The sequence below is a fragment of the Syzygium oleosum genome, unplaced genomic scaffold (genome assembly GCF_021117445.2).
Source record: "Syzygium oleosum isolate NSW1041296 unplaced genomic scaffold, Sole_v2.1 Sole_v2.25, whole genome shotgun sequence".
Classification (NCBI taxonomy): Eukaryota; Viridiplantae; Streptophyta; class Magnoliopsida; order Myrtales; family Myrtaceae; genus Syzygium; species Syzygium oleosum.
Window position 1 is genome coordinate 88,209 of NW_026607509.1, and position 26,134 is coordinate 114,342.

General features: G+C 41.5%; 2 protein-coding genes and 1 pseudogene across 11 annotated transcripts; 1 reads left to right on the forward strand and 2 right to left on the reverse strand.

Moving 5' to 3' along the window:
- Positions 1-1,340: 1,340 nt before the first annotated feature.
- LOC130134398 (uncharacterized) lies at positions 1,341-6,830 on the forward strand. Of its 9 annotated transcripts, XM_056302903.1 has the most exons (9): positions 1,397-1,459; positions 2,936-2,956; positions 3,050-3,114; positions 3,233-3,338; positions 4,509-4,691; positions 5,298-5,789; positions 5,979-6,062; positions 6,136-6,234; positions 6,356-6,830. In XM_056302903.1, the coding sequence occupies exons 3-8, from the start codon at positions 3,067-3,069 to the stop codon at positions 6,198-6,200; spliced, it is 978 nt and encodes a 325-aa protein (XP_056158878.1). In that variant the 5' UTR covers positions 1,397-1,459; positions 2,936-2,956; positions 3,050-3,066; the 3' UTR covers positions 6,201-6,234; positions 6,356-6,830. The 9 variants fall into 9 exon arrangements, 7 of the variants coding, with proteins under 7 accessions (XP_056158877.1, XP_056158879.1, XP_056158878.1 ...); XM_056302902.1 differs by lacking the exon at positions 2,936-2,956 and having other exon boundaries at positions 1,341-1,459; XM_056302904.1 differs by lacking the exon at positions 2,936-2,956 and having other exon boundaries at positions 1,344-1,459; positions 2,990-3,114.
- Positions 6,831-7,486: 656 nt separating this feature from the next.
- Positions 7,487-12,582, reverse strand: LOC115674828 (cystathionine beta-lyase, chloroplastic). 2 transcript variants are annotated; one of them, XM_030597340.2, is made up of 13 exons: positions 12,319-12,582; positions 12,014-12,188; positions 11,804-11,916; positions 11,554-11,624; positions 11,390-11,481; positions 11,119-11,206; positions 10,931-11,042; positions 10,177-10,273; positions 10,010-10,091; positions 9,014-9,131; positions 8,763-8,870; positions 8,589-8,691; positions 7,487-7,985 (listed from the first exon to the last, which is right to left on the reverse strand). In XM_030597340.2, the coding sequence occupies exons 2-13, from the start codon at positions 12,063-12,065 to the stop codon at positions 7,810-7,812; spliced, it is 1,212 nt and encodes a 403-aa protein (XP_030453200.1). In that variant the 5' UTR covers positions 12,066-12,188; positions 12,319-12,582; the 3' UTR covers positions 7,487-7,809. The 2 variants fall into 2 exon arrangements, with proteins under 2 accessions (XP_030453200.1, XP_030453199.1); XM_030597339.2 differs by having other exon boundaries at positions 12,347-12,581.
- Positions 12,583-15,405: 2,823 nt separating this feature from the next.
- On the reverse strand, positions 15,406-18,165 carry LOC115674808 (wall-associated receptor kinase-like 22; annotated as a pseudogene).
- Positions 18,166-26,134: the final 7,969 nt, after the last annotated feature.

Here is a 26,134-nt window from a genome sequence, read left to right on the forward strand (position 1 = left end):
TATTTAAAAATCTACATAAAGTGCCAAAAGAAGTATCAATAAGGGGTATGCCTTCGCTTCGGCTCAACTTTGGAACTAGACCGAATCGGCCTTACCTGGTAGGTTCAAGGCCGGTTCGCACAGGAATCACCGGTTCCAAAGATTTCTAACGGGCTTCGCTAATCCAAATCTTGATTCAGGATCTTGAACTATTGGTTCTACCCAGGGTCGAACAAGTATTGATCGACTTGCGAGCTTCTTAATTTGTGTTCTTCCTCGTTTGTTCGATCATATTCGTGTGTTTCTTTCCAGTTTTCAGTAACGATGTCATTTAGACATGCTTGGTTTTCGCTTAGTGAAAGTTGTCGGACCGTGATTCTTTGAAATCGCCAAAGCCAGCACAGTTCGATCCACTTGGATATGTGATCTTCGAATCCTGACCGGGGCCCTTCTTCCCGTTCATGTTTAACATTTAACATTTTGATACAGTCTATGGACTAAATCGAACACGTGTTAAAAGTTCAATGACCACAATGAACAAATTAAAAATCCGGGGACGAACATTGCACATTGGACTAAAGTTCAGGGACCAAATTGAACAAATTTAAAGATTCATGGAGAAATCGCCAAAGCCAGCACCGTTCAATCCACTTGGATATGTGATTTTCGAATTCTGATCGGGGCCCTTCTTCATGTTCATGTTTAACATTTAACGTCGTGATACAGTATAGGGACTAAATTGAACACGTATCAAAGGTCCAGGGACCACAATAAACAAATTAAAAGTTCGGGGACGAACATTGCGCATTGAGCTAAAGTTCAGAGACCGAATTAAACAAATTTAAAGATTCATGTAGCACATTGCACATCGAGAACATCAGGAACTATTTGTGTCTAGTGCTCCGACTTGGGACGATATGTCGTAAAATCTCAATAGAAACATTTTCTTCTTAAAGAGAAAAACAGCGATATCGCAATATCCTATTAATTAAAAGATGGCGTTGTCAACACAGAAGATCAAACTTTCGCCGCGGGCATCCCACGGAATGGACCGTGACATTGACAATTTACAGCGGCTGCGCGGAGGCGAGGGGAGGGAAGGCTGCGTTGACCTAACTTGACCTCGATCCCCACGTGGGCCGCACTCCCTCCCTCCACGTCCGTCCGACGTGTCACGCCTCCCCACTCTCCAATATATATATATATATATATATATATGCGGCTCCTTTTTTTTTTTTTCCTAATTGGGTGCAATTTTTTTTTTAAAGAAAAAGCAAAAAGCAAAAAAAAAAAAAAAACACTCGCCAGACGCGGACAAAACACAACAAGAACCGTACCGAACCGAACCTCCCCCAATTGCGTCACCGAAAGCTTTTGATCACCCCAAAACAAATTCCCTCTCTCTCTATCTCTCTCTCTCCCCACAATCGCGGCCGAAATCCGAGTTCTCTCCGCCGCGGATTCGCCGGAAATCCTCCAGGTGAGCTCCGATTCCGGCTCCTTCCTCCTCCGATCCCGAGCTCTGTTTGCTCGACGGTTCTTCCTTCTCCTTCTCCTCCTCCTCCTTCGGGAAGGTCTTGGTGCCGTCGTTGATCGAACGCGTCCCGGCGAGATGCGCGGTGGGTTTGTTTCTGCATTCGTTCGTGCATGTTTGGGTGATTTTCCTAGTTTCTATACTCGTGCTGGATTTCCGGTTTGCTCGGCGTTAGGGTTTTAGGATTGGTGCGGGCCGTTGGGAGAGGGGGGGGGGGGGGCGCTCTGGGGTGGCGAGCGCGAGCTCCTCTTGATCCCGTGATCGGGCGCGTTCTGAAACCCTAGGGCTCTGTTTCGGTCGTCGGGGGGTCGTGTGACCGGGATCGGATTCCCTTTGGCTGAGGAGAAGTAGGCGAAGTGATGGCTTGGTGAGGGGTTTTGGTTGAGTGAGCCGTTTCTAGCTGGAACGAAAGCCGATGATCCGGTTGGTATCGGAGGCTTTATTGATGGGTTTTTCCTCGTTCTAGATTTTTTTGGCGAGCTGTAGTAATGGTGTTACGGCTTTTTCGGGTTTTGGAGATTCTCTTCATGATAGCAAGTTGTGTGAGTTTATGGATTCTAGATGAGTAGCAGAGACAAATTACGGAAAATCGCATTTTCTCGCGTTCTCGTGAAAGGAAATATCTTTTTCTCGTCCGTAGAGAGTACGCATGCGCGCTTAACAATGCCTTTATTGTGACTTAACTTTCCGAGTTAATCTAAACCTTTGCCTTTACACGTCAACGATAATTTTAAGATGATGATTTACCCTCGGCGATATGTTCTGTGATAATCCCATTTCCAAAACAGGACCGAACGCAATGGGGCTGGAGAGGATTCAGTCCACTGAGTAGGATAAGGTTCTTGTTGATGTAATTTGTTGTTTGAAAAGAGTTCTCTGTAATTTTGGATGCTTGACAGACAGAATCGTGCCAATGACCCAAATGAGTTTCGGCATTAGAAGAAATAAACCATTCGAATGATTCTCCTGACCTGAACTTCTCGAGTACATTCATTCACACAGTGCACGTGAAATGTCTGGAAAACAGGAAGCCCTACAATCAGCAGTTACTACGATTATAGAAAAAAAAACCCTTTATTTCAATTTCTGTTTTTTTAATGCTAAGTTAATCATGTCTTTATGTAGTATATTTGTACTTTTTTTCTGTTTCGATGAAGGATTTTCCCGTTTAGTTGCCTTTGTTGCGACATGTGATAATCCAGATCTTTAGCTTCTCTGTTCGGAGAATTTCCTCTGGACGATGATTTTTTACATGATTAGATGCAGTTTCTGAACATTTGGATGTTTTTGCTGCCATCATTATTACATTCAAGAAATGCTGTTTGTTGCAATCAGCGTCCCCTTGTACTTCATATTGCACGTTCTGCTTATATGATTTGTTACTGAAATGTGGATTTTTTGCTCTCCTGCATTTGATTGCAGTTTTCTGCTCGCTGACATATTGTAATCCTAAGCTGAACATCTGAACTTTGTCAGTCATTCGATGTGGCTCTAGGAGACAATTTCTCCAATCTGTACTTTACTTTCTTCCCGTAGGCCCAGAATCTTCAAGCATGTCAAGTGGAACAGATAGGAGAGTCTCACGTCAAGATATACAACTGGTAAGCGGGAAAATGAGTTTTCTGTTCTTGCGTGATCGATTCGTCAAGTTTTTATATCCTTCACAGAATCTTGATATAGAAGTCTGACCTTTTTCTGTTTGTTGTTTCTTTCTTACAGGTTCAAAACCTGATCGAACGGTGTCTACAGCTTTACATGAACCAGAAGGAAGTCGTGGATACACTGTTGGAGCAGGCGAAAATTGATCCTGGTTTTACAGAACTTGGTACCTAAACTTTTTTATTTCATTGATTGTTATATCATCATTTGTTTTACTCGAATCACGTAGGCATCGTGTAAAAAACATCACGCTATGCCAATCAACAGCATTTTGTTTATATTTTGGAAACATTTGTAGCGTATCTTGAGAGCATTAGGTGATATGTTGTAGACATTTGTAGTGTATCCTGAACATAATCAGACGCGTTTGCATGTGCAAAATTCTTTATAGCTATTGGTTTGGAACGATGAAAAGGTTAGACTTGGACCTAAAGTTCCATCAAGATCTAAGGTGCCGATGAGTTATTTATTCTTTATGGAGAATTGTTTAGGGAAATACTGTGAACATCCCGAGATGCTTTTACTCATCCCCTATAGGCACTCAAAGGAAACCCCTTGTTTCCCAAAAATTTTCAGCATGTGTGAGAATTTAACTGGATGAATGTCACACTATCAAAGTTGAAGTCCAAATCGTGCAATTAAAGTATTAGGGATATTCTTTCGTCATGAAAGCTCTTTCATTTCTTTCCCAGGCAGGCAATATGTAATTTGTTATTGGGGGCCGGGGGGGGGGTTAAATGTAATCGAATGTCTTTCTTTCCTTTACTGAATATTTCCAAGCCTGCTACTTGACCGAAAGAGAACCTGGCAAATAAATAGTGGGGCTTGCAAATGATGGTTCCTGTTGCTTCCGTATGAAGATGACAGTAGATAGACATGGCCAGGACCTCTCCTTTTGCTTATCTGTAGTTAGGGATACCCTGTGTGCTTTCTGGGGAATGGAGACCAACTTAGTCAGCTTTTCCGTTTTCTTTTCCTGAAAATTAGGGCAGAGGAAAGTACTTTTTTGGCTGAGTTATCTGGCCTCTCATAAAGTACTCTTGCTATGTTTTCCTTGAGAATATTGAATTTGACCAAATCCCTAACTGCCTAGTCCTGAACTTAAGCGTTCACAATTTCACTTGCGAGCTGTTAATATTGCTGGTTGTTGGACATAACAAGAATTTCTGTCGAGCGTTGGGCTTTCAGTTATTGCATTAGAACAAGAGCTGGTAAACTTCCAGTAGAGGTTGGTACCATGCTGTACCTTCATGAGTTCGGAAGTTCTGCCATTTCCTTAAGAGTCCTATTCAGATAGGACTTTTCCTAGTAAATACTATTTGTTGATTTTTTCCAGTCTGGCAAAAGCTGGAGGAGGAGAACCGAGAATTTTTCAAGGCCTATTACTTGAGACTGATGGTAAAACACCAGATAATGGAATTCAACAAGTTGCTTGAGCAACAGGTTCAATTAATGCGGCAGATGCAATCTAGTGGAGCGTCGGGTCTTCCAACTTCTAATGGAACTCATATGCCAACATGTAAGATTGTTTTTGCTACGGTTAGACATTTTGTTTCTGTTGACTGTGACGAACACTTTCTGTGGTTACTATGATATTCAGGATAAGTTCATTATCTACCCTCAAATAATACTGTTTTTTTTGGGTCAAAAAATAATACTTGAAGTGTGCAAATTTGCATTTGAAACTCTTATTCTGTTGTTTCCTCATAGTGTTACCTAGCATAGTGGGTTTTTCCTTTGTTTTCATTGTTGGTCATGCATATGGTCTCGTATGAGTGAATTGGAGTAACAAATGTTGTTTTATGAGGTGAACCTTTTATATGTCTGTGCTTATTGGCTCAGAACTTTTAACGTAGATTGTTCTCCCTTCGTTTCTACTCATTTTTTTTTGGGGAAAGAAGCAGATAATTTTCTAGAGAAAATAACTGTTGAAATGGAAAGAACAGATGTTTATTCACTTTTAAATTCTGTTCACAGAAATGATATGGTGCTCATTCTGTTTTCCATCTTCTGGGTTTTACATCCTGCAAGTTCCATTCCCCAACCCACCTGCAGCCCGCCCTCCTTTTCCGTTGTTTAATTTATACCTTAGTCTACTAATATCACTTGGCAATGCGTTTAACAGTACCTCAGAATCCAGCATGCTATACGACAGGACCAGCATTGAGCGCAGAAAACATTCAGCGATCCATTGGTTCTGGTTTAACCAATGCATTCGCCAATGGTGGCCCGCCACTTCCTACAAGTTTGCACACTGCAATGCAAATGTCTGCGCATGCCAGTAGGATTGATGCTCCACCAACTATGCTTTCTAGTCAGACCTCAAACATGGGGGGTCTGGGGCCAGGGATTAATGGGGGAATGATTAAAACTGAAGCTGGCTATTCTGGTGCTTCACCGTACATGTTTGGCTCTGATCACAATGTCCTGGAAACACGTCCACCTATTGGCGACACATCTGTTGCATCCTTCAGTAGTGTAGACTCTACATCGCAACCCATTAGTGAACCCCTTTTGGATGCAGACACTTCTTCATTTGGTTTTTTGGGTCAGATACCCAGAAATTTCAGTCTATCAGACCTGACAGCAGACTTCTCTCAAAGTTCGGGTTTGTCTGGTTTGTCCTTTTCTCTTTCCATGTGTGCCTAGAGTTGATCGTACATCATCCTTTTGGCATATGAATGTCCACTGAGATCCAACTTTTCCTAGATTTGAGAATTGTTGGTCTCGATACATCTGCGTCAATAGTATGTATTTTGCTATGTGATAGCATCACGAATAACACTTTGGCTCTAAATTTGTTCAGATATACTGGAGAGCTATCCTCGTTCACCTTTCTTAGCGACAGATGCTGACAACTTTCTGGATTCTCGTGAAAGGGGAGAACAAGGTAAGTATCCTCAATAAGGATCTTTGTTGCCCAGATGCAAAGACCTACTCAGATAACTGTATCGGTGTTACAGGAGACAATAGGCGGTTGGATACTATATCAGAAAGCTTGAATTATGGAGATTTTGGCAGTGAATAGCACATTTTGGCGGTGAATAGCAACTATTTGAACGGTACGTTGATGCTGATTATGCTGTTTATGGGGTTCTTGTCTTTTGGATGGATGAGAGCATGTTGCCCTGAGCTGGAACTCTTTTCCTAAGCTACTGTCACTTGTTTTGTGTTTACAAGCAGGTATATCATCGTCGTAGGAGAAAAGAGTGTGTACATAGTCACTTAGAAGGAAGATGCTTAAGACTTGGTCCTCGAAGATATCGATTGTTTTGTAAAAAAAAGAATTGTTGACTGACATCCCGGGGTTAGTGACGAGGACGATGGGAGCGCACTTGTTCTTGGAGAAAGAGAGATGAATAATGTGGGAGCTGGGACTTATATATGACTCCGGAATTCATCGAGATGAATTATTTAGGATTGTGCTAGGATTTATTTATTTTGCTGCATTTGGTGTGTTTGAAGGTTTTAGCGGCCTGTGATTTGACTGCTTCTTTTAGGGTACACGGACACAGGTTTTGATGTTGACTGATGTGGTTTGCCTTTCCTTTTGCTTTTGTTGCTCCCTGTTGGCATTGTGTAATTGTTTGATATGTGTCAAATGTATATATCAGTTTCGGTACCTTTGAGGAAAGCTTAAACGCAGTGGTTTTGGTTATTTTTTCTTCTGTTGCTTCCCCCTGTTTTTTTTTTTTCATTCACTTGAGTGTTCCTAACATCAGCTTTCGTTTTTTCTAAGCGTTGAAGGTGTGTTTTATGTTATCCAGTTGGGCTCTTGGCTAGGCTGGGAAGTGCATGCGTCGGCCTACTTTTTGCTATATTAACGACTTGAGGAGTGTCTTCTTTAGGGGCGAGCAGGCTGTGGTTTGATGTGATTTAGACGTCAAAGCAAAATCAAAACGTATCGTAATAGGAATAAAACCAACTTAACTTTGGCATTTGGTTCCGTTTGAAACCGAACTACACCGTTATTCATTCTCAATTTTTCTTTCTTTCGTTGAAGTCACCATACTAGCTTAGAAGCATTAAACTTCATGAACAAACCAAAAGTCTATACTCAACAATACATAGATTCGCCACAAATGGAAATAAAACTTACTTCGAATAATCTATGTTGGCCCTAGACCAAACTAGGAAAGATGGTCTGGTTTAATTTGTAAACCATGTGCTCGAAAAAGTACTCGACCAAACCAAATCGCAGAAAACAGTGCTTCAAGTTTGGTTAATGGTCAGAACCCTCTTCTGCTAACCCATATACATGAACATGCACTTGAGATGAGTTGAAAAGAGCTTTCTGCAGATTAAGTGTATGTCTTGTTAAAAAGAATTGTCTTGAAACCTTCCATTGCTCCACTAAAGAATGGTTAAAAACCACCAACAGGCAAACGCTATCTTTGTAAATGGGAAGAAAATATACTGAGAACAGAAGCCATAGATTAGATACGACAAATCCTGTTCCCTCTCTCGTACTCACGGCTAAACTAGTTTTCTTTGTGGTAGAGAGCAAATGGCAAAACCAAGAATCACTGGGAAGCAGAGAACCATAACTTTGACATCATTTCCAGAGTTGTTACACTAGGGATAGAAGCTAGGACAGGGCAAAGCACCTACGAGGTCTCCCAATTTGGGGCAAGCAACTAAGACGGTCCAGTCCTAAGAGCAGTGTCCAAATCAGATATCAGATCAGTCACATCCTCGATTCCCACGGATATTCGAACGATATCCTCTGTCAGGCCCCGAGCTTCGCGGACCGCGGCTGGTATGCTGGCGTGGGACATAAAGCATGGCATGCTGATGAGGGACTTCACACTCCCTGTCAATCAAATTTAACAAGTGAAAGATTCAAGTTAACCTCAAAGGTGGCTGTGAGCACTGATTGGCACAGTCCACGCACATTCCATTCCAAGCATTCGAAATGTTAATTCTCAATCCACTTAGTTTTTTTTTTTTTGGGGGTCAAACAATCCACTTAGTTCAGTAAACAGATTCTTCTGCAAATTTAATCAAGCGGAAGGTAGCTGCTTCGTGTTTATATGGATTTTTTTTCTTGTACTTTACCGAATTGGAACTAGCTAGATCCCAGAAGTATTAACCATAATTCAGTAAGGACCGACTGGCCAATGATATTTCGAACGTGAGGTTGTATCAGATGAGAAAGAATTAAGCGAGACTCACTCTAAGAAGCAGATTACAAACACCGAGTGGTGCCTGTTGCTTCATATATTTATAAAGATATGTTGAAAGACAAAGTAGCACAATATTCCACCATGTGATCTTTAAGATGAAAGGAACTACACATAATGGTGAGAATTTAATGTAATCATCCGCCATATATAAGGTTTACTGCATGACGCACTAATTTCACATAAGGATGAAACTGCTAGAGTTAGGAGCAAGTTTAGTTCAGGGAAATTACCAAAACTAACAGTTATACTGAAGTACTTGGTGGTCTCAACAATATGCTTTGACAGCGCCACGGACCCCGTTACAAAGCTAAGCACAGCTCCAGCACCCTTAGCCTGCAATTGACATTTAAGGTCAATCTAGATTCTTCAGCACCAAAGTAGGGAGTCTCAGTTCCGCCGAGTACCTGAGCGTAGTGTAAAGCACGCCCTGGATGATCAGGGAGACCTGCATAATAGACTTTCTTCACTCGGGGATGGGACGATAGAAACTCGGCTATTTTCTGTGCATTCTCCTGTCCAAAGATGTACAATGGTTTCAAGATCAAATTTCTTGGTGCGCTTAGATTAGCATACCGGATGCTTATTCCAATGAAAGTGGGAAAAGCACATTCAAACTGAAAAAGCAGGTAGTCTTAAAGCAGACATAAAGCTGCACCTGTTGCTTCTCAATCCGTAAAGCCATGGTCTTAATACCTCGCAAGCAGATCCAACAGTCAAATGGAGCTAGACCAGAACCTTCGGCATTTTGGAGGAAATATAACTGTTTTGCCAAGCTGGAACATGTAAAAACAGGGGAATAAAACAAGAAAATTTTTTTGAGCGTTGACAAGGGCAAAGGTCAGCAACAACCAAATGTCAGAAGGAAAATAAATCAAAGAAAAGCATTTTAACATGAAGCTAACATCGTCCAGTGAGCTATGAAATAGTTATGCAACTACCTACATGAGATTTGTTCCATTGGAAAGGCAAGGATTGCATGCAAGGTTTCTCCAAATTTAATAATGGAAAACCACATAGAACATAACAGGTGCTTTCACCAAGAGACTGGTTGGAGAATAAACTGAAATTACACCAGTTATACCAAAGACAAGAGACTTGAAATAGTGAAACACATAATGCTAGAAATCCAAAATATATGGTGCCAAGCAATATGAAAAAACATGTGCAACAAATGAAATTTCAAGTCCTGTTAACTCTTGGATATCATCTTATAACTCAAAGTTCAGATAAACTGATTACTGAATAGCCCATCCAGAAAGGGAAATCATGGTAACTAAGTACTTAATTAGCCAAACATTGAACTTTTATACAGAAGACCAGTACATGGAAAGCTTGTATTAAAGTGCAAATCTGGCAAGACAGTTTTTTTCCTTTTTGCCCGACTATAGAGCGAAGTGAAGCATGTGAGCAGATGATCGTATGCATCAAGGACTTCAAAAGGGTTTTGCAAGAAGCAATATGTAAATTTGAATAAAATTGACATTGAAGCCGCTACTTTTTCACATCTAACAGCGACACCTAACAGTAATCAAGATTAAAATATTGACTTCCAGATCTACAGCTCGTACAGATACCAAGGTGGGTTTCCTCTATTCATAACTATTTGCAGATGCCTTCTCAAGAGAACTACTTTCATGTTTGCAGTTCTTACCTTTCCCCTTTCACCGCAAGCACACCCGCCATGACATCACTATGCCCAGATATGAATTTAGTGGCAGAATGCATGACAATATCTGAAGAAAGGACACGTAATAATAAGCAACATGCAATTTGCATTGGGTACATATTCAAATAACATCTACTTCAAAATCTGGCCACCTGCTCCCAGTTCCAGTGGTTGTGATAATACAGGTGACATGATACTATTATCCACCAATACAAGGGCACCGCGTGCATGAGCTATCTCCGCTATTTTCTAGAAGGCACCAAGGAAAAGCATTTTTTCATCAGAGATATGCAACAGGGCAGTACTCTCACAAGAAACAACAAATCAAGTGAACAGCTGGAAACATATGCTGTTTTAATTTTAAATGCATCCACTGTCTGCATTACATACCACATGTGGAAAAAGATTTTTCCATAAGTTAACAAGATAACATTTCCATTTGTTTATGGGCAAGAGGTGTATCTTTCGAAGACAGAATTGATAATCCTTGATCTCATTGCAAAATAAATACTAATAGAAACTTCACGGGCATAACCAAAGGATGTGAACCTTACGAATTACTAACAGCATTGATTAAATGAAGCAAGGGGTCTAGTGTATGGATAGGACATCAATATCCACAATATTTATGAACACGCACCTAATTTATCCAATGTTTGCACTAGGATTTACACGAATTCAAACACCATTTCCTGTATATTAGTCGCTTGACAAAGATTATAACTCCCGCCGCTACTTAAGAATTTTCAAGTGACAATGTTTCGAAAAAAAGACGAAGAATAATTTTGTGCGGCAAACTTAAAATGGATGCAAGCACTTGCACAGAAGTGCACATGGATGTGTCTTCTGAAAGTACTTCTGCTAACCTGATAGACAAAGAAATCTGTGATGAAGGAGAGAACTTACTCGTATATCGGAAATTTGTTGCCGTGGATTGGTGGGACTTTCTAACCAGACAAGCTTGGTAGAGGGACCAACAGCAGACTCAACCTCATGTAGGTCACTTGTATTTACCCGCCTAAAACATTGATTTGGTAATTAAAATAGGTAAACTTGTTTTAGAAGAAATGAACGAAAGTAGAAATAAAACTGACTTCACCACAACTCCATATTTTGGAGTTACTTGAGACAACAGACGATCGGTACCACCATAAAGGTCATCTCCAGCAACAATTTCCTCACCTGCACATTTTTTTTTACCCCGTCTATTAGCACACGAAACAACAACAAACATCTCAATATTTCCAAGCAACCCCAAAAAAGAATACAAACTACTGATGATCCCAAATTCATTTTCATCAAGCTGAGTACTTACAAAACAGAAGCGAAATATATATGAAACAAAGCATGCAAAAGAGTAACTACCATTTGAAACAAGATGAGTGACGGCAGCCAAAGCAGCCATTCCGCTAGTGAAGCAAAATGCTCGATCGGCTTTGTCCAGCTTCGCGAGGAGGCTAAGGAATACAAACATCCGTAAAACATAAGTAAGCTCAAGAAGAATCCAGAGGCATCAAGCATGACCATACCTCTCTAGAGCATCCCGAGTGGGATTTCCACTCCTGGTGTAATCATAGGGACCATTTTCTGTGGCCGAAGGCTGCAAATTAGCTTGTCGAAAGTCACAAACAAGAAAGAATTCACCGTAGCATTCACAATGTTACAGACACCAATACCTTTCCCTTTTGGAAATTTTTTGCTTCTATTTTTCTTGGCCAAGACTAATCAAATAGGAACAAGAACTAGGCATCGATCGCAGGAAGTCCCATCGAATCTTACTTGCTTAAACGTAGCTGTTTGGTATATCGGCGTGCTGATAGCACCGTAAGGATCGAACTTGTTCTCGAAATTCATCAACAGCGTCGACACGCCAGGCTCCTTAACTTCAATCTCTGCAGCCACGACAAAACATCAGGCAAAAAAACAAGAGAGCAGCAGTTACGGCCAAAAGAACAATCAGAGAGAGAGAGAGAGAGAGAGAACCCTCACCGTGCGAGCACTCAGCGACGCCGTCCACGACGGCGGAAGCGCTCACGTCCATGTCCCTATCTTTACAGCACCTCAATTCCGACGACCTCCTCGCCCGCGACACCAATCGCTTCCCCGCCGAGCTCGCTCTCCCGTCGAACCGGAAGCTCGAGGAGATTCGCGCCGCCGCAGAACCCTGCGAGAAGAACCGCCGCCGCCGTCAGGGCCGAAATCAAAAACCAACCGAGAAACCGCGCGCGGTCGATCGATCGAACGCCATGTCGGTCGCGGAAACCGGGAAAGGGGAGAGAGAGAGAGAGCAAAACCGCGAGACAAAGGATTGCGAGGGCTCACGCGATCGTCGAGGAGCTCGGACGAGATCCGGCTAAATGCGGCGGACCTCACAGAAATGGAGGAGAGAGACATTGCCTAGCGCGCGAGATAGAGAGAGAGAGAGAGAGAGGGGGGGGGAGGGTTTTGGCGACCGGAGAGAGACTAAGACGGCGACGACAACAAGAAGCGACGCGAGCAAAGTACAGAGAGGTTGAGGTCGGACGGACAGGGTTTTGGTGCGACGACATCGCTCGTCTAGCGCGAGCGACAGGGAGTCTCTCCTGGCGAACATATTTCGAGTCCGGACCGTACGGAAATGGAAAAATGAAGCAAATAGATGTTGAATTTTGACCCACTACTGAACGTATGACTGAATTTTTTATTTATTCAATATGATTTCTAAACTTTATTTCAACGTGAAATATCATCTTGAATTATTAATTTATTTAGTGTGTTTCTCGAATTTTTAGTACATGTTCAAACTAATCCCTTATCTTGACGCTTCGTTTCTTTTTTTCCGTAGAGATTCCGCAATAAATTAGGTATGTGACAGCTCTGATACCAAAATGGACAATTAAAATAAACAAGTGAGATAGATATGCTATCCCCAAACACATCGGCACACTTTGTCATTTCAAGAAGAGTGCCTTTTAGTGTCCTAAGTATTTGCTTCTCAAAACTGAACACTTAAAGTTTCAGATTTATGATCCACAGGTTCCACATTGTAAGTGAATAGCATACTTAACCATATCACCTTACCGAACTGATAACAAGATTCTAGATTCTAATAGGAAGGGATCATTCTAGAAGAGGATGGAGAGACTTTAGAAAGCCAGGAGTTTAGAACACAACACGATTTTATTTCTTGGGCTCGGTTGCCTCTTCAATACACAATACATTGCCTTCTGTAGGCATAAACAGATGTGGGATTCCCAGCATTGGATTCTCATTATGGCCTAGACTTCTTAAGATATATATATATTTTAAATAGTGAGAAAATAAGCGATAAGGCTTGTTAATTTTGCTTTGCAATATGCAGTGGTCGCTTTATTTGAGCTTGTAGTTTTTTTGTCTCCTTCACGTTTAGGCTTCATGGGATCTTCGGACTGATTGAGATCGATGATTTCATTGATTGCGCTGACGGATTGCATTGAGACTGCAATCTGGGGGTGGAGATATTAACTTGCTGGAGCTGCTTTGTTGCGGACCAGCATGGATTGGCAGCAACTGTTCTGTTGTGCAGCTCGTGAAAATCGTTCATGTGGTTGTGCTACTTGGGGGATTCCCATGTCTCTCTCTCTCCTTCAATTTTGGGGGACATGTTGTTCCGTGACATTAACATAATGACTAGGCTGACAATTTGTAATCAAGGGAAGTGAGATTATTACATATCAAAGGTTGTAGATGGAGACGCCGGAACATCTTTACCGGTTACATCTATAGAATGTAGGAGAAGATTATATCGACTTGGGCATTAGAGGCCCTTGGCTTACGGTATATTGCAGTTGCAGCCGGGGATTAAGGCTCCTCCTTGGAGTTTTAAAAGGCGATGAATGAATTCCACCTCTCTCTCTCTCCTTGGAAGTTTGGTGCTCAGACCAGTTCTTAGTGAATAACCAAGAGACTGGTTTCCGGTTTCGTGTACTTAATCGAGCTGTTAGTGTCCAGTTAGGTTGATCTTGAATATAGCTACCTTAGCCTTAGTACGTATATAGAATGATGGGGAAGAATGATCTCACATCTTCACCATTTCTTTTCATATGGTTGACAACAGCCCAGATTCTTGAATATAGTATCATCCAAGCATGGATGGACGATTGAAAGTGCATATTGCTCCTTTCTTCTTACATGGAAATGGACAGAATCCTAAGCCCGACCAGAGTAAGTATAGATTCTGAATTACAACTGCTGCTTCTCCCGGGGACTTGGTTTGTGCTGCCAACAACTTAAATTTATACTGCTATGGGGGAAAATGTACCTATCTTAATCAGAAAATGTTGCGACTTTTGAGATATTATATTTGCAGATTAAATCTAGGTGAGGAGGGTCTTTAGATGAACAATTAAACAGCATAGAGGAAAAGCATGCATAACCATTATGAAATATCATGCACCTGTGGAAATGCAATTTAGTCCCCGAACTGAACAACTGTCGACTCCATGTCACTCAGGAACGCCAGCGTACTGCAGCCCACCGCGGCGAAGTTGTTCTTGATCTGAGAGAACACAAGTGGACTTCCTTCCAAGCTAACCGAAGCATTGGTATTTCCTGCACTGCTGCAGTTCGAGTATATGATCGGAGAGAGGACGCGAACGATGCCTTGTTCTTCTTGATAAGTCGCCACCTGCCAGAGTGACCTCCAGAACGTTCCAATCCCACACTGGCCAGGAACGGGCCCTCAAAGTCGCATTTGATCTCAAACCATTTGTTGAGATAACAGTTTTCTCCAATTCTAAATGGGAAAGGAATCGCAATGATTCTGCAGTATTGGGAGCAACTTGGCTTTGCTAGAGACGCCGTGGCTTGGGCCGATGCGTTGTGCAGTAGGAATGTCAGGAAGAGAATGGAGCGGAAAAGCAAATGGACCACCATTGCCAGAGGCACACACGCATGTTATTTCTCCAGCACCATCATGTAGAAGGAAGGAACTCCCTCGCTCAGTTATGAGCTCGAAGACGGGATTCGAGCGGTAGACGACAGAAGCTAGTGCACAACACCATTTGGTTGTTAACCAAAATGCCATGAATAACCCAGTGACAATGGCAATTATTGACCCTAAATTTTACCTTAAGAAGCTAGGGATAGAGTGCCATATCAGAGGGGAAAAAACAAAAGACATACGAGAAAACAGATGTCCTGGAAAATGGCAAATACTAGGAATGAATTCTTAAAAATCTTCATTGACAAGAGAAAGAACTAAATAATTCTTCCGATCAAGTACAAGCTGGTACTAGCTATTCAGCACCTAATTTTCACCTCATTAGCCACGCATAGGACATCCACCAAAAACAATTCCGAATCAATAGAATACATGTGAATTTCAAATTTCAACCAATAATAGAACTTTATTTCTTCCTAAAACCAATGATAACGACCTTAACACTCGCAAAAGGACCATTTAGGCGCGCAGTCCATGAGCGCATTGGTGCGATGATTCCTCACCAAGATTCAGTATCTAGAAGTGGATGAACATCCGGAAATGATATTAGATGCACATCTAGATCTGACCTCATGGATGTCCAAACATCATCCCAGCTGGTGTTGTTACTCGAAACATCAATGTCGCCGTGGTTTTGTACATTACGGGAAGGATTTCGCAACATTCGAATCCTCTCCAGCTCCATAGCTACTTCCTTCATTGAAGGTCGTCTCTTCCCCTTGAGGTCTAAGCATCTCTTTGCAAGGTAAGCAACTGCCAAGATCATCTCTTCTTCCTTACCTTGCTTCAAGACTTCAGAATCAAGAATATCAACAAAATGGTTCTCCTCGATGGAAAGTACAAAGTATGCTGCCAAACCTCTGTACTCTTCAGGCCTAACAATGGAGATTGGCATTTGACCAGTCAAGAGCTCCGCAATGACGACACCAAAACTGTAAACATCACTTTTGTCGGTAAACTGACATGACTGGAAGTATTCTGGATCAAGGTATCCAAAGGTTCCTCGCACTTGTGTTGTCACATGGGTTTGGTCGATCGCAACAAATTTGGAAATCCCAAAGTCCGCTATCTTTGCCCTGTACTTGTCGTCCAACATTATATTGGTTGACTTGATGTCTCGATGGTAAATCGGTACTGATGCAGAAGAATGCAAATAAGAAAGAGCCCAGCAACTTCAGCAGCAATTCTCAAGCGCATCTCCCATGAAAGCACGAGCTCGTTTTTTGCGTCATGTAGGTAGTGACTAAGTGTCTTGTTGGGGATAAATTCATAGACAAGAAGAGGTAGTTGCGTCTCCGGACAATAACCTAATAACTTGACCACATTTCGATGATTAACCTGTGACAGGATGACCAGTGTTCATTAATGAATTGCTCCACTTTCCCCACATTGGCGACCATTCCACAAGATCTCTTGACGGCAACAATTCTTCCATCCTCCAGCATTCCTTTGTAAACAGTTCCTTGACCACCTTGTCCAAGTATCCTCTCATTACTAAAATTGTCGGTAGCCTTCTCTAATTCCTTAGAGTTGAACAGTTTTCCATTTTTTACATGATTGCCGCCTTCACTGGAAGAAAGTTGCTGTTTCAGTAAGATACCACCATTTCGCTTGAAGAATCTTTCCTTCTGCTTTCGCCTCTTCCTCCTCTTCGTTACTCTGCATAACCTCCATAGAAGAAGAAGCAAAGCTATCGCAACAAGGCCCACGCCAATGCCTTATTTGGGAGCAAAAGAATCTTTAGTCAGTCAAAATCCTCACTCGCCCCAAATTGTCAAAAGCTACAAGATTCATGAGAACTGTTCCTTTTGATCCATTTTTTTTAGTGCTCAACTATTTTATCATTTTGAGTAATGCACGAAATCACAAAACATTCCATCTCCGTCTCAATTTAGTTAAAACTTGGAAAACTTTTCCTATCATTTTTACATTTCTAGGATAGCAGTTCTTTTTTTTTGGTAAGGACTAGGATAGCAGTTCTTTATGTCCTAAGAAGTAAAGAATGAAAGAGCCTATGTTTTCCTAGATCTCCTGTTGACCATTGCAGAGTGCCAGAATTTTGCTCCATTTACATGACAAGATGCAATGCACCTATCAAAGGACTATACGGAAGCATTTTAAAAGTTTGTAGTATACGACGGAATACCGATAGCGACAAATCTAACCACCCAGTCACGATCCACACATTCATAGGACCCTGGCCGATTCTCACGCATCCAAGGGCAATTGTTCAGTGTTGAATCTTTGCATTCGTCGACATCTGCACAATGAAAATTCTGGTCGCTCATCGACATGCCCTAACAGGACATCAGTTTTGCTACAAAAGATTTACACCGACAGAAGACCACGCCTTTTTAAAGGTTAGTTAGCTTTTGTTTTTAATGTCTATGCTCTTGCTGATTAATTATAACCAGTGCAAATAAGCCATGCTTCTTCTTGTTTCAAGAATCAACTCTTGAAAATGTGTATTGGTTGGGGCAAAACCCGACACGAAACACAAGTCAACACGATTCACAGATTGTTGTTTGCACAACTTTTACACGGCAACCTTCATTGATTGTTTCCACCAGACCATTGAAAAAGACTTAAGCAAATCGTTTAGAAATCATGAAATATCATCACATGAACATTAGAATTTGCATATCTTCTATTTTCACTCGGTTGAAAGACTAAACTCTTCCAATTCCAAGAAAAATCACCGGTCAGATTGCGCGCAATCAGAGACATGTAGATTCAATGATGTATCAATAATCAAAGTTGCTTTACCTTGACAATCTGCAAGGTACGTATTCCCGACGTAACCAGACCTGCAATAACACCTGTATAATTTCGGCAACTGTTCACTCTCCGGTTCGCCATAATACTCGCAGCCATACGAATCGCTTCCACTCAATCTGATCACACTCACCATCTCTTTCGGAATCCCCCACTCCAGCACTCCAGGTACGTACTCCATCTCTCTCAGCATCCTCAAATCCTTCGATTCGTCAAACTCTAACCATTGCTTATCCGCCAGGAACGCGAGCCTGCATTCCTCTCTGACGGCAACAGTGTCATCGTCGCTGATCCACTTGAACTTGACATCAAACTCCCGGAGCCCCGACGGGATCGAGGTCCTGCAGCAGCCGACGCCGGAGCAGTTGCTAAAGTTCCCAAGGCCGCCTCCGTCACAGTGGGAGGCACATCCGATGACGGCGGAGGCGGTCTCCGCCATCATGGCGAGGTTGTTGCATCCAACAGCAGCGAAGAAGTTGCCGGGCTGGTAGAAGGAGTACCGAGTACGGGCTGGAGCGAAAACTCACGTTAGGAGGAGACGGCCCGGCGCCACTGCATTGGTGGCGGACGATTGGGAGGTGGACTTTGACCGTGCCGTCGTGGAGGCCGTAGGTGGTCTCCGATGCGGCAGTGGAGTTGGCAGTGTAGTAGGCCGGGACGGAAATGTTGAGGACCTGCAAGTCGAGCTTCCGGAGGACCGGTACAGTGGCGTTCTGGCCACAGACGATCTAGAACCACTTGTCGAGGAAGCATCGGGCCAGGCCGAGCCTGAAGGGGAAGGGTATGGTCAAGTTCCCGCACTTGGGCTCGCATCCGGGCTTCGCGGATCGAAATGTCGGTGCGGCAAAGGTAGATATCGGCGAGAGAAACGAACAAACAATGATGGTTCGAATCAGTTGATGATGCATGCTTTTTATGTTCCTGTGGAGACGATGATCCGCGCCAGTGATTAATCGTCAGCTTGATCGAAACATGAAAACGGCGAGGCCTTAAGTTGGATTCCTACTCGATGTAGTGATATCGCGAGCTATTCCTCGAAAATCTCTTGAATGTCGATACGTATACCCTACATTCGACCCGGTTTAGATTGATCGGTTTGATTTGATGCGCGAAAGCCAACGTTAGATAACCCATCTCGTGGAATATAGACTATATTTCTAGACGCCATGTCTACGTCTAGAAGCTCAAGCCAAAGGAAGTTCTACTGTGAATTGGGGGTTATTTGTCACGGGTGATTTTGCTCTTTTTGTGTTTTTTTATGGGTGATTAGTACTCCTTGGGAAACAAAATTTTTCCCTTTGGAGTTAAGGGACAGATTGACGTTTAGACATGCATTGACCGAGACCCGATTGGAGTACGAATGGTCAGCATCTTTCCAAGACCGTTGCTCAATAGATTCATGCTGAAGGCTTGAAAATTATTACCGTTAGCCATCGTCAAGCATGCACTTCCAAAACCTATTTGAGAAAAGGTGCTGAGGAAGACAGTGCCTAGCACTAACGTTCGTATGCGACAGGATAGACAAACAGATGAGTAGAGAGATAGGTATATGTAAAGTAAAGGTTTCGATCAAGCTTTTGTCGCGCCGACACGTGGCGAATCCTTGACGTGCCTAAGGGGCTAATTGGGTGTGGTCCGTTCCTTCGACACGTTTTGATCTTTTATTTTCAACATCATGTGCCAATCTAAACGTGCCTTCTAGAGAAGAAGTGTTTTCCTGCGATCTACATTTTTGTACTTGTTACGTTTTGCACTTAAAAAAAATACATATGGATTTATAGCTCAAAAACTTTAAAAAAACAATTGTATTGAACACTATCTGCCTATGATGAGCTAATGAGATGACGATAGATTTGTTGTAATGCAAGGTGCGGACATTTTTCGCCTTAAATATTGTTGAGACCTAATATGAAACATTCCAAAATTTTTGAAAAGATTATGTCGAGTACAATCTGTCCATGATGAATATAATACGGATCAAGATTGATGTATCGTAATGCAAGTTACAAATACAGTACGTCTCTCGGACTTGTATATAGTTCATGACCCAATATGACGTAAGATAAATCATGAATGAGCCCACATATTTATGTTGCCTTTTTCTATTAACCCATTAAATATAACAGATATCTAAATTAGCGAAGAAAGAAATCAGTTGAAGCAGTATGAAGTACAATTGTTGTAATAATCAAATTAACGTGTTTATTTGTAAGAGCCCTATAAACAAATCTCGTATGCTCATTGGTGAATATATACCAGTAAAAGTGCATACACTTTGCGTTAATATAAAAACCGACCTTAAAAGTATTTTTTTGTAAGACCGGCTTATTGCAAAAGACTTGGATTATTGATCAATGGAATCTAATTATTGATGCAAGATAAAGAAAGTGCAAACACATATGTGTGGAAAAGGAGCAAAATTTCAAGATTGGATTTTTTTCAGGTAAGGTTGTCAATAAAAATTGGAAAAAATTCAAGTAATTGAGGTGCACGAGTGATAAAGCAGTATTATTGATTTACGTTTTTGTCCATTGATAGCATATTTCTAAAATAACTAACTTGGGATGTTTCGGTAAGGGCCCCATCTAGTTGATAAATGGTAAACCCCAGTGAAAAGCTAAAGCAAGAAATCAAGAAGACATAATATAGTCTTCAATGATGCTAGATAGTAGATATGCATAGAGCAGATTTCTATGTTTCATATCACTCACGTTTAAAGGCAAGTAAAGAGATTTCTATGTTTCATATCACGGATGAAATATCTGACTAGATTTCTGTTCTCTTCTGCTCTTAGTTGAGAAATTGGCTTGTAGATATTGTCTATAAGCCAAATTTAAAATCCGATCGCGAAGGAGGAGGAGGAGGAGGAGGTACGTTCTGGGGGGGACAGTTTTCTCTTCATTAGCATTTCGGTTTTTTTTTTTATTAAACAGTGGTTGGGAGCAGCAGCACCTTTTTGCCACTTTGGGAATGACGGTGACTTCGAACTGAAGAACAGAAACAAAAAGCATTGGCTTTCTGTTTCTGTCTTTAGTTATAAAAAAAAAAAGGACCCCTCAAGAATCAGAATATTTCCTTACGCGTTTTATCCAAAGGTGGAAAAAAGTGCGACGCGTGCTGGTCCCCCCACCTGTGCATTAGAAAAAGAGCCAGCACGGAAAGGGCACGCTTGAAAGAAGTACTTGGTGGTGGGGGTGTTTACCTGAAGAAAAAAAAAGGTGGTTTCAGGGCAAACATTTGCAAGTTTGCCCTAGTTCAGAACGGCGGCCGCCGCCGCATAAGGCGGCTGCCACCACGACAAAAAACCCGCGGAGAGAGAGCAGGCAAGAGTCGAGAAGGAAAACAAAGAGAATCGCGACTACTGAACGGTGTTGGTTGAGTTATCAAGCGATGACATCCACTTTACGGTCGGATTTCTATGTTTCATATCTAGTACTCCGGGTCCAAGTATCCAAGGGTTCTCCAAAATCCGCTACTTTGGCTCAATATTTTTTTCCAAAAGTATATTTGATGAATAATGAATATAAAGAGTATTTAGGACTTCATTGTTAAGTGATATGGAACTATATTTCAACACTCTCTCACGTGCAAGCCACGTGCAATTACGTGCAAACTCCACAACTTTGGCTCTATATTTTTTGTCCAAAAGTATATCCGACGACTTGATATCACGGTGATAAATGAGTATGGTTGCAACAAAATGTAAATATGAAACAGCCCTAGCAACTTCATTGGCAATTCTTATCCGTGTCTCCCACGAGACGGGTAATTTTCTACCATGAAGATATTGGTAGAGAGTTCAAATTCATATATCAGAAGAGGGACTTCATACTCCAGACAAAAAAATAATAGTTTTACCACATTTCTGTAATTGATTTCAGAGAGAATAATAACCTCATTGATGAACTGTTCAACTTGTCCTGCATCTACAACTTTGGCTTTCTTGATTGCAAAGATTGTTTCGTCTAACAACATTCCCTTGTAAACAGTTCCTTGACCTCCCGACCTAGCATTCGGTTCTCGTTAAATGATCCGTAGCTGTGTCTAACTCCGTTGAGGCGAATAACTTGCTTCTTTCCATGTGATTGTTTTCAATAGAAGATAGGCGTTGTTGCAACAGAAGTCTGCCATTCCGTGGGAAGAGTTTTTTCTTGACCTTTGCCTTATGCCTTCTTTTGAAGTATCTGTACAACCCCTAGAACCATAATCTTCTATCAACCAAGAAGGCATACCTATTATGGGCACCATCGAGAGTCTTGAAATTCACGTTATAACCAGCAATTTCATAGGGATCGAAATCATATAGCAATTGTCACCATTAGAGCACTAGTCGAATCTGAGATTACACGTCTAATTCACGCTTGCATGTTCCGTGCACATTCCGTGCATTAGCCGTGCATGGACCGTGCACATCTTCTAGAAGGGTTATTGATTAAGGTTTAAAGAGGTTTTTCCATCTAAATGTCTAATTTGGACTTAGATTAAGATTATGATTTTCAATACTTATCTTGAGGTTAAGGTGAAGCTTCAATAAAAAAAAAACAAGTCCCCTGTAGCCTTTCTTGCAAAAAAAAAAAATCTTACCTCGTGCGTCTAGTTGTGATGAATGTAAAAAGAGCATGACTCTTGTAAACTAATGAAATCATAGTCAATGATCACCCTTTCGAGCTGCACTAGAACATCTAGCAGTAAATTGTGCAAATCAGCTTGATGCCACCACTACTTTTTGCCAACCAAAAAGGCATGCCTTAGCGTTATGTCTTCGCCATCGAGAGTCTTAAAATTCATGCTATATCCAGCGATTTCATAGGGGATCGAAATCATACAGCAACCGGTACCATTAGAACCTCCATTGAAGTTAGCTCCACTTCTGCTTCCAATCGCATCAACATGGGAATCGCATCCGAAGCACGGATTGATCCAGTTCTAACGAGATCTTCTTCATTTTCCCAGATGACCGTGGGATTTCGTAGTGATCATACTCGGTCCAATTTAGTCGCTACTTTATTCGTCTCGTGAAGGTTTAAGCATATTTTGTTGGAGTTGGCGAATACTTCGGGGACCCTTGTTTCTCACACTGGGTACGTCCACGTGAGCTTAGGGAAACTGAAGTGTTGTCCAACGACATGTGACCCATGCGTGCGGAATGCTGGGGTTCGGGGGCAGCGCCCCCGACACGGGTGCCTCGCTGCCCGGTCAGCGGGCGGGGGCAACGCCCCCGAAACCTCAACGGGTTTGGGCTGGCCCGTATAGTGCGAGATTAAGAGATTTCATATAGGTTTAGGTTTTGGGCCCGTTTGGGGCATATATATATTTTGCTCATTTTTCTGATCATTGTAACGAGTTGAGTGGCTGTAAACCGAAAACATAGTGAAATCTCTTTGTAGGACGTAACCCTAATCGAGGGTGAACCTGGGTAAATTTGTGCATCGTCTATTTTTCTCTGATTTTCTGCGTGATCGTTATGTTTCTGTTCTCGATACGTCCCTTCATATTTTCACCAAGTTAGACATCGTAATAATTTCTTCTTTCTCGTCATGTTCTAATACCTCCTTATCAAGAACATTAAACAAGCGGTTCTCCTCCCTTAAAAGGATGAAATATGTGGCTAGATTTATGCCATTGGTTGAGAAATTGGCTTTTCTCTTGTTAGTAGTTCGGCAAGGACACCTCCGAAGCTATAGACATCGCTCTTGTCTGTAAATTAACTTGTTTGGTAGTACTCCGAGTCCAAGTATCCAAGGGTTCCTCCTACCATTATGGTCAAGTGAGTTTGGTTGATGGTCATTGACTTGGAAGCTCCAAAATCCGTCACTTTGGCTCGATTTTTTTGTCCAAAAATATATTCGATGACTAATAAATATAAAGAGCATTTAGGACCCCATTGTTAAGCATATGAGACTACTTCAATACCCATCTCACGTGCAACTCACGTGCAATTATGTGCAAGCTCTGCCACTTTGGCTCCATATTCTTTGTCCAAAAGTATATTCGACGACTTGATATCACGGTGATAAACGGGTATGGCTACAGCAAAATGCAAATATGAAACAGCCCCAACAACTTCATTAGCAATTCTTAACCGCATCTCCCACGAGACTGGTAATTTTCCTTATGGATCATGAAGATATTGATAGAGAGTTCCATTAAGGACAAATTCATATATTAGGACTTCACACTCTGGACAAAATCCTAATAGTTTCACCACATTTCTATGATTGATTTCAAAGAAAAATAACAATCTCATTGTCGAACTGTTCGACTTGTCTTGCATCGACAACTTTGGAATTTCTTAACCGCAAAGATCGTTTTGTCTAACAGCATTCCCTTGTAAATAGTTCCTTGACCTCCTCGACCCGGTATTCGGTTCCTGTTAATTGATCCGTAATCGTGTCTTACTCCGCTGAAGCAAATAACTTGCTTCTCCATGTGATTGTTTTCAATAGAAGATAGCTGTTGTTACAAAAGAAGTCTGCCATTTTGTGGGAAGAATTTTTTTCTTGACCTTTGCCTCATGCCTTCTTTTGAAGTATTTGTACAATCCCTAGAACCATAATCTTCTGCATTTCCTTAGCATTATGGCTACCATTGAGAATCTTGAAATTCATGCTATATCTAGCAAATTCATAGGGGATCAAAATCAGACAGCAACCAACACCATTAGAGCACTGGTCCAATCCGAGATTGCATGTCTAATTTGCGATTGCATGTCCCGTGCACATTCTGTGCATTAGCCGTGCATGGACTGTGCACATCTTCTAGAAGGGTTATTGATTAAGGTTTAAAGAGATTTTTTCATTTAAATGTCTAATTTGGACTTAGATTAGTATTATGATTTCCAAGACTTATTTTGAGGTCAAGGTGAAGATTTAGTAAAAAAACAAGTACACGGACTCAAGAAACTCTATTTGGTAGGAGTAAGGCGGGCTAAGATACAAAATAAAAGTGGACGTTCGAATCTCACCTTGGCATCGCGGGGAAATCATCCTACTCAAGAAAAGGATTCCCTCTTTGGTCCTTCTTGCAAAAAAAAAATATCCTACTCCATACATCAAGTCGTGGTGAAAGTGAAAAGAGCGAGGCTCCTGTAAACTGTTGAAATCATAGTCAGCAACAACCGTTCGAGCTGCACTATCAAGCGGTAAATTGTGCAAATCAGCTTGATACCACCATCAGTTTCTGTCAACTAAGAAGGCGTACCTGCATTCGAAGCCATCGAGAGACTTAAAATTCACACTATCGAGCGATTTCATAGGGGATCAAAATCATATAGCAACCGGCACTATGAGAACACTGGTTGAATATGAGATTGCACGTATAATTCACGATTGCACGTATATTGCACATATATCTTTCTTTGATTGTTGATATCTTGATTGAGATACTATCTAATCGAAATTTCTTGATTGTGGATAATGTAGATATGGATAGAGCAATCAAAAGCGTGCACGGATTTAGTACATCATTTATGGGCACCGATACTTCTTAGTATAATCTACATTATTCCATAACTCACGTTTAAAGGCAAGTAAAGAGATTTCAATATATCATATCGCAGATAATTAGACAACGACAACTGAATGCATCTTCACCTCGGCGATAAGAGTGAGTGATCCTCCCCCATTGAAGTTAGCTCCACTTCTACTTCCGATTGCATCAACAAGGGAACCCACCCGAAGCACGAATTGATCCAGTTCTAATGAGATCGATCTCTTCTTCATTTTCCCGAACGACTGTGGGATTTTGTACTGATTGTACTTGCTCTAATTCCATTGCCATTTCCTTCATTGTATGTTTGTACCTTTTAAGCATCTTTTCACCAAGTTAGACATCTCAATAATTTCTTCTTTATTTTAATACGTCCTTATCAAGAACATCAAACAAGCAGTTCTCCTCCATTAAAGGGATGAAATATGTGGCTAGATTTCTGTCCTCTTCTGCTCTTAGTTGAGAAATTGACTTTTCTCCGGTTAGTAGTTAGACAAGGATGACTCCAAAGCTATAAACATCATCACTCATATATGTAAATTGACTTGTTTGGTAGTACTCCGAGTCAAAGTATCCAAGGATTCCTCGTACCAATCTCTCTCGACCAAGAAGGTGTGGCTTCATTTTGCATCCCCTGGCGATTCCAAGTACTCCAAGTCCAAGTATACTCGTGGGCTTTTTGTAGGTTTCGAGCTCACAGATCTTCCTGCCTAGCTTTGGATAGAGATCAATGCTAAGATACAAAATAAACGTGGACATTTGAATCTCACCTTGGCAACCCTGGGGATGAAAAGAACTTCCTCTGTACCCTTTCGTGCAAAAAAAAATATCCTACCCTGTGCGTCGAGTTGTGATGAACGTAAAAAGAGCAAGACTCCCGTAAAATG

Coding starts and splice junctions, on each gene's coding strand:
- LOC130134398 (XM_056302897.1), top strand. Junction 3,115..3,232: donor CACGTCAAGATATACAACTG/GTAAGCGGGAAA, acceptor TCTTTCTTACAG/GTTCAAAACCTGATCGAACG. Junction 5,790..5,978: donor TCAAAGTTCGGGTTTGTCTG/GTTTGTCCTTTT, acceptor AAATTTGTTCAG/ATATACTGGAGAGCTATCCT.
- LOC115674828 (XM_030597339.2), bottom strand. CDS start 12,418: ATGTCTCTCTCCTCCATTTCTGTGAGGTCCGCCGCATTTAGCCGGATC. Junction 12,189..12,346: donor CCGAGCTCCTCGACGATCGC/GTGAGCCCTCGC, acceptor TTCTTCTCGCAG/GGTTCTGCGGCGGCGCGAAT. Junction 8,871..9,013: donor TACGGATTGAGAAGCAACAG/GTGCAGCTTTAT, acceptor ATCTTTGGACAG/GAGAATGCACAGAAAATAGC.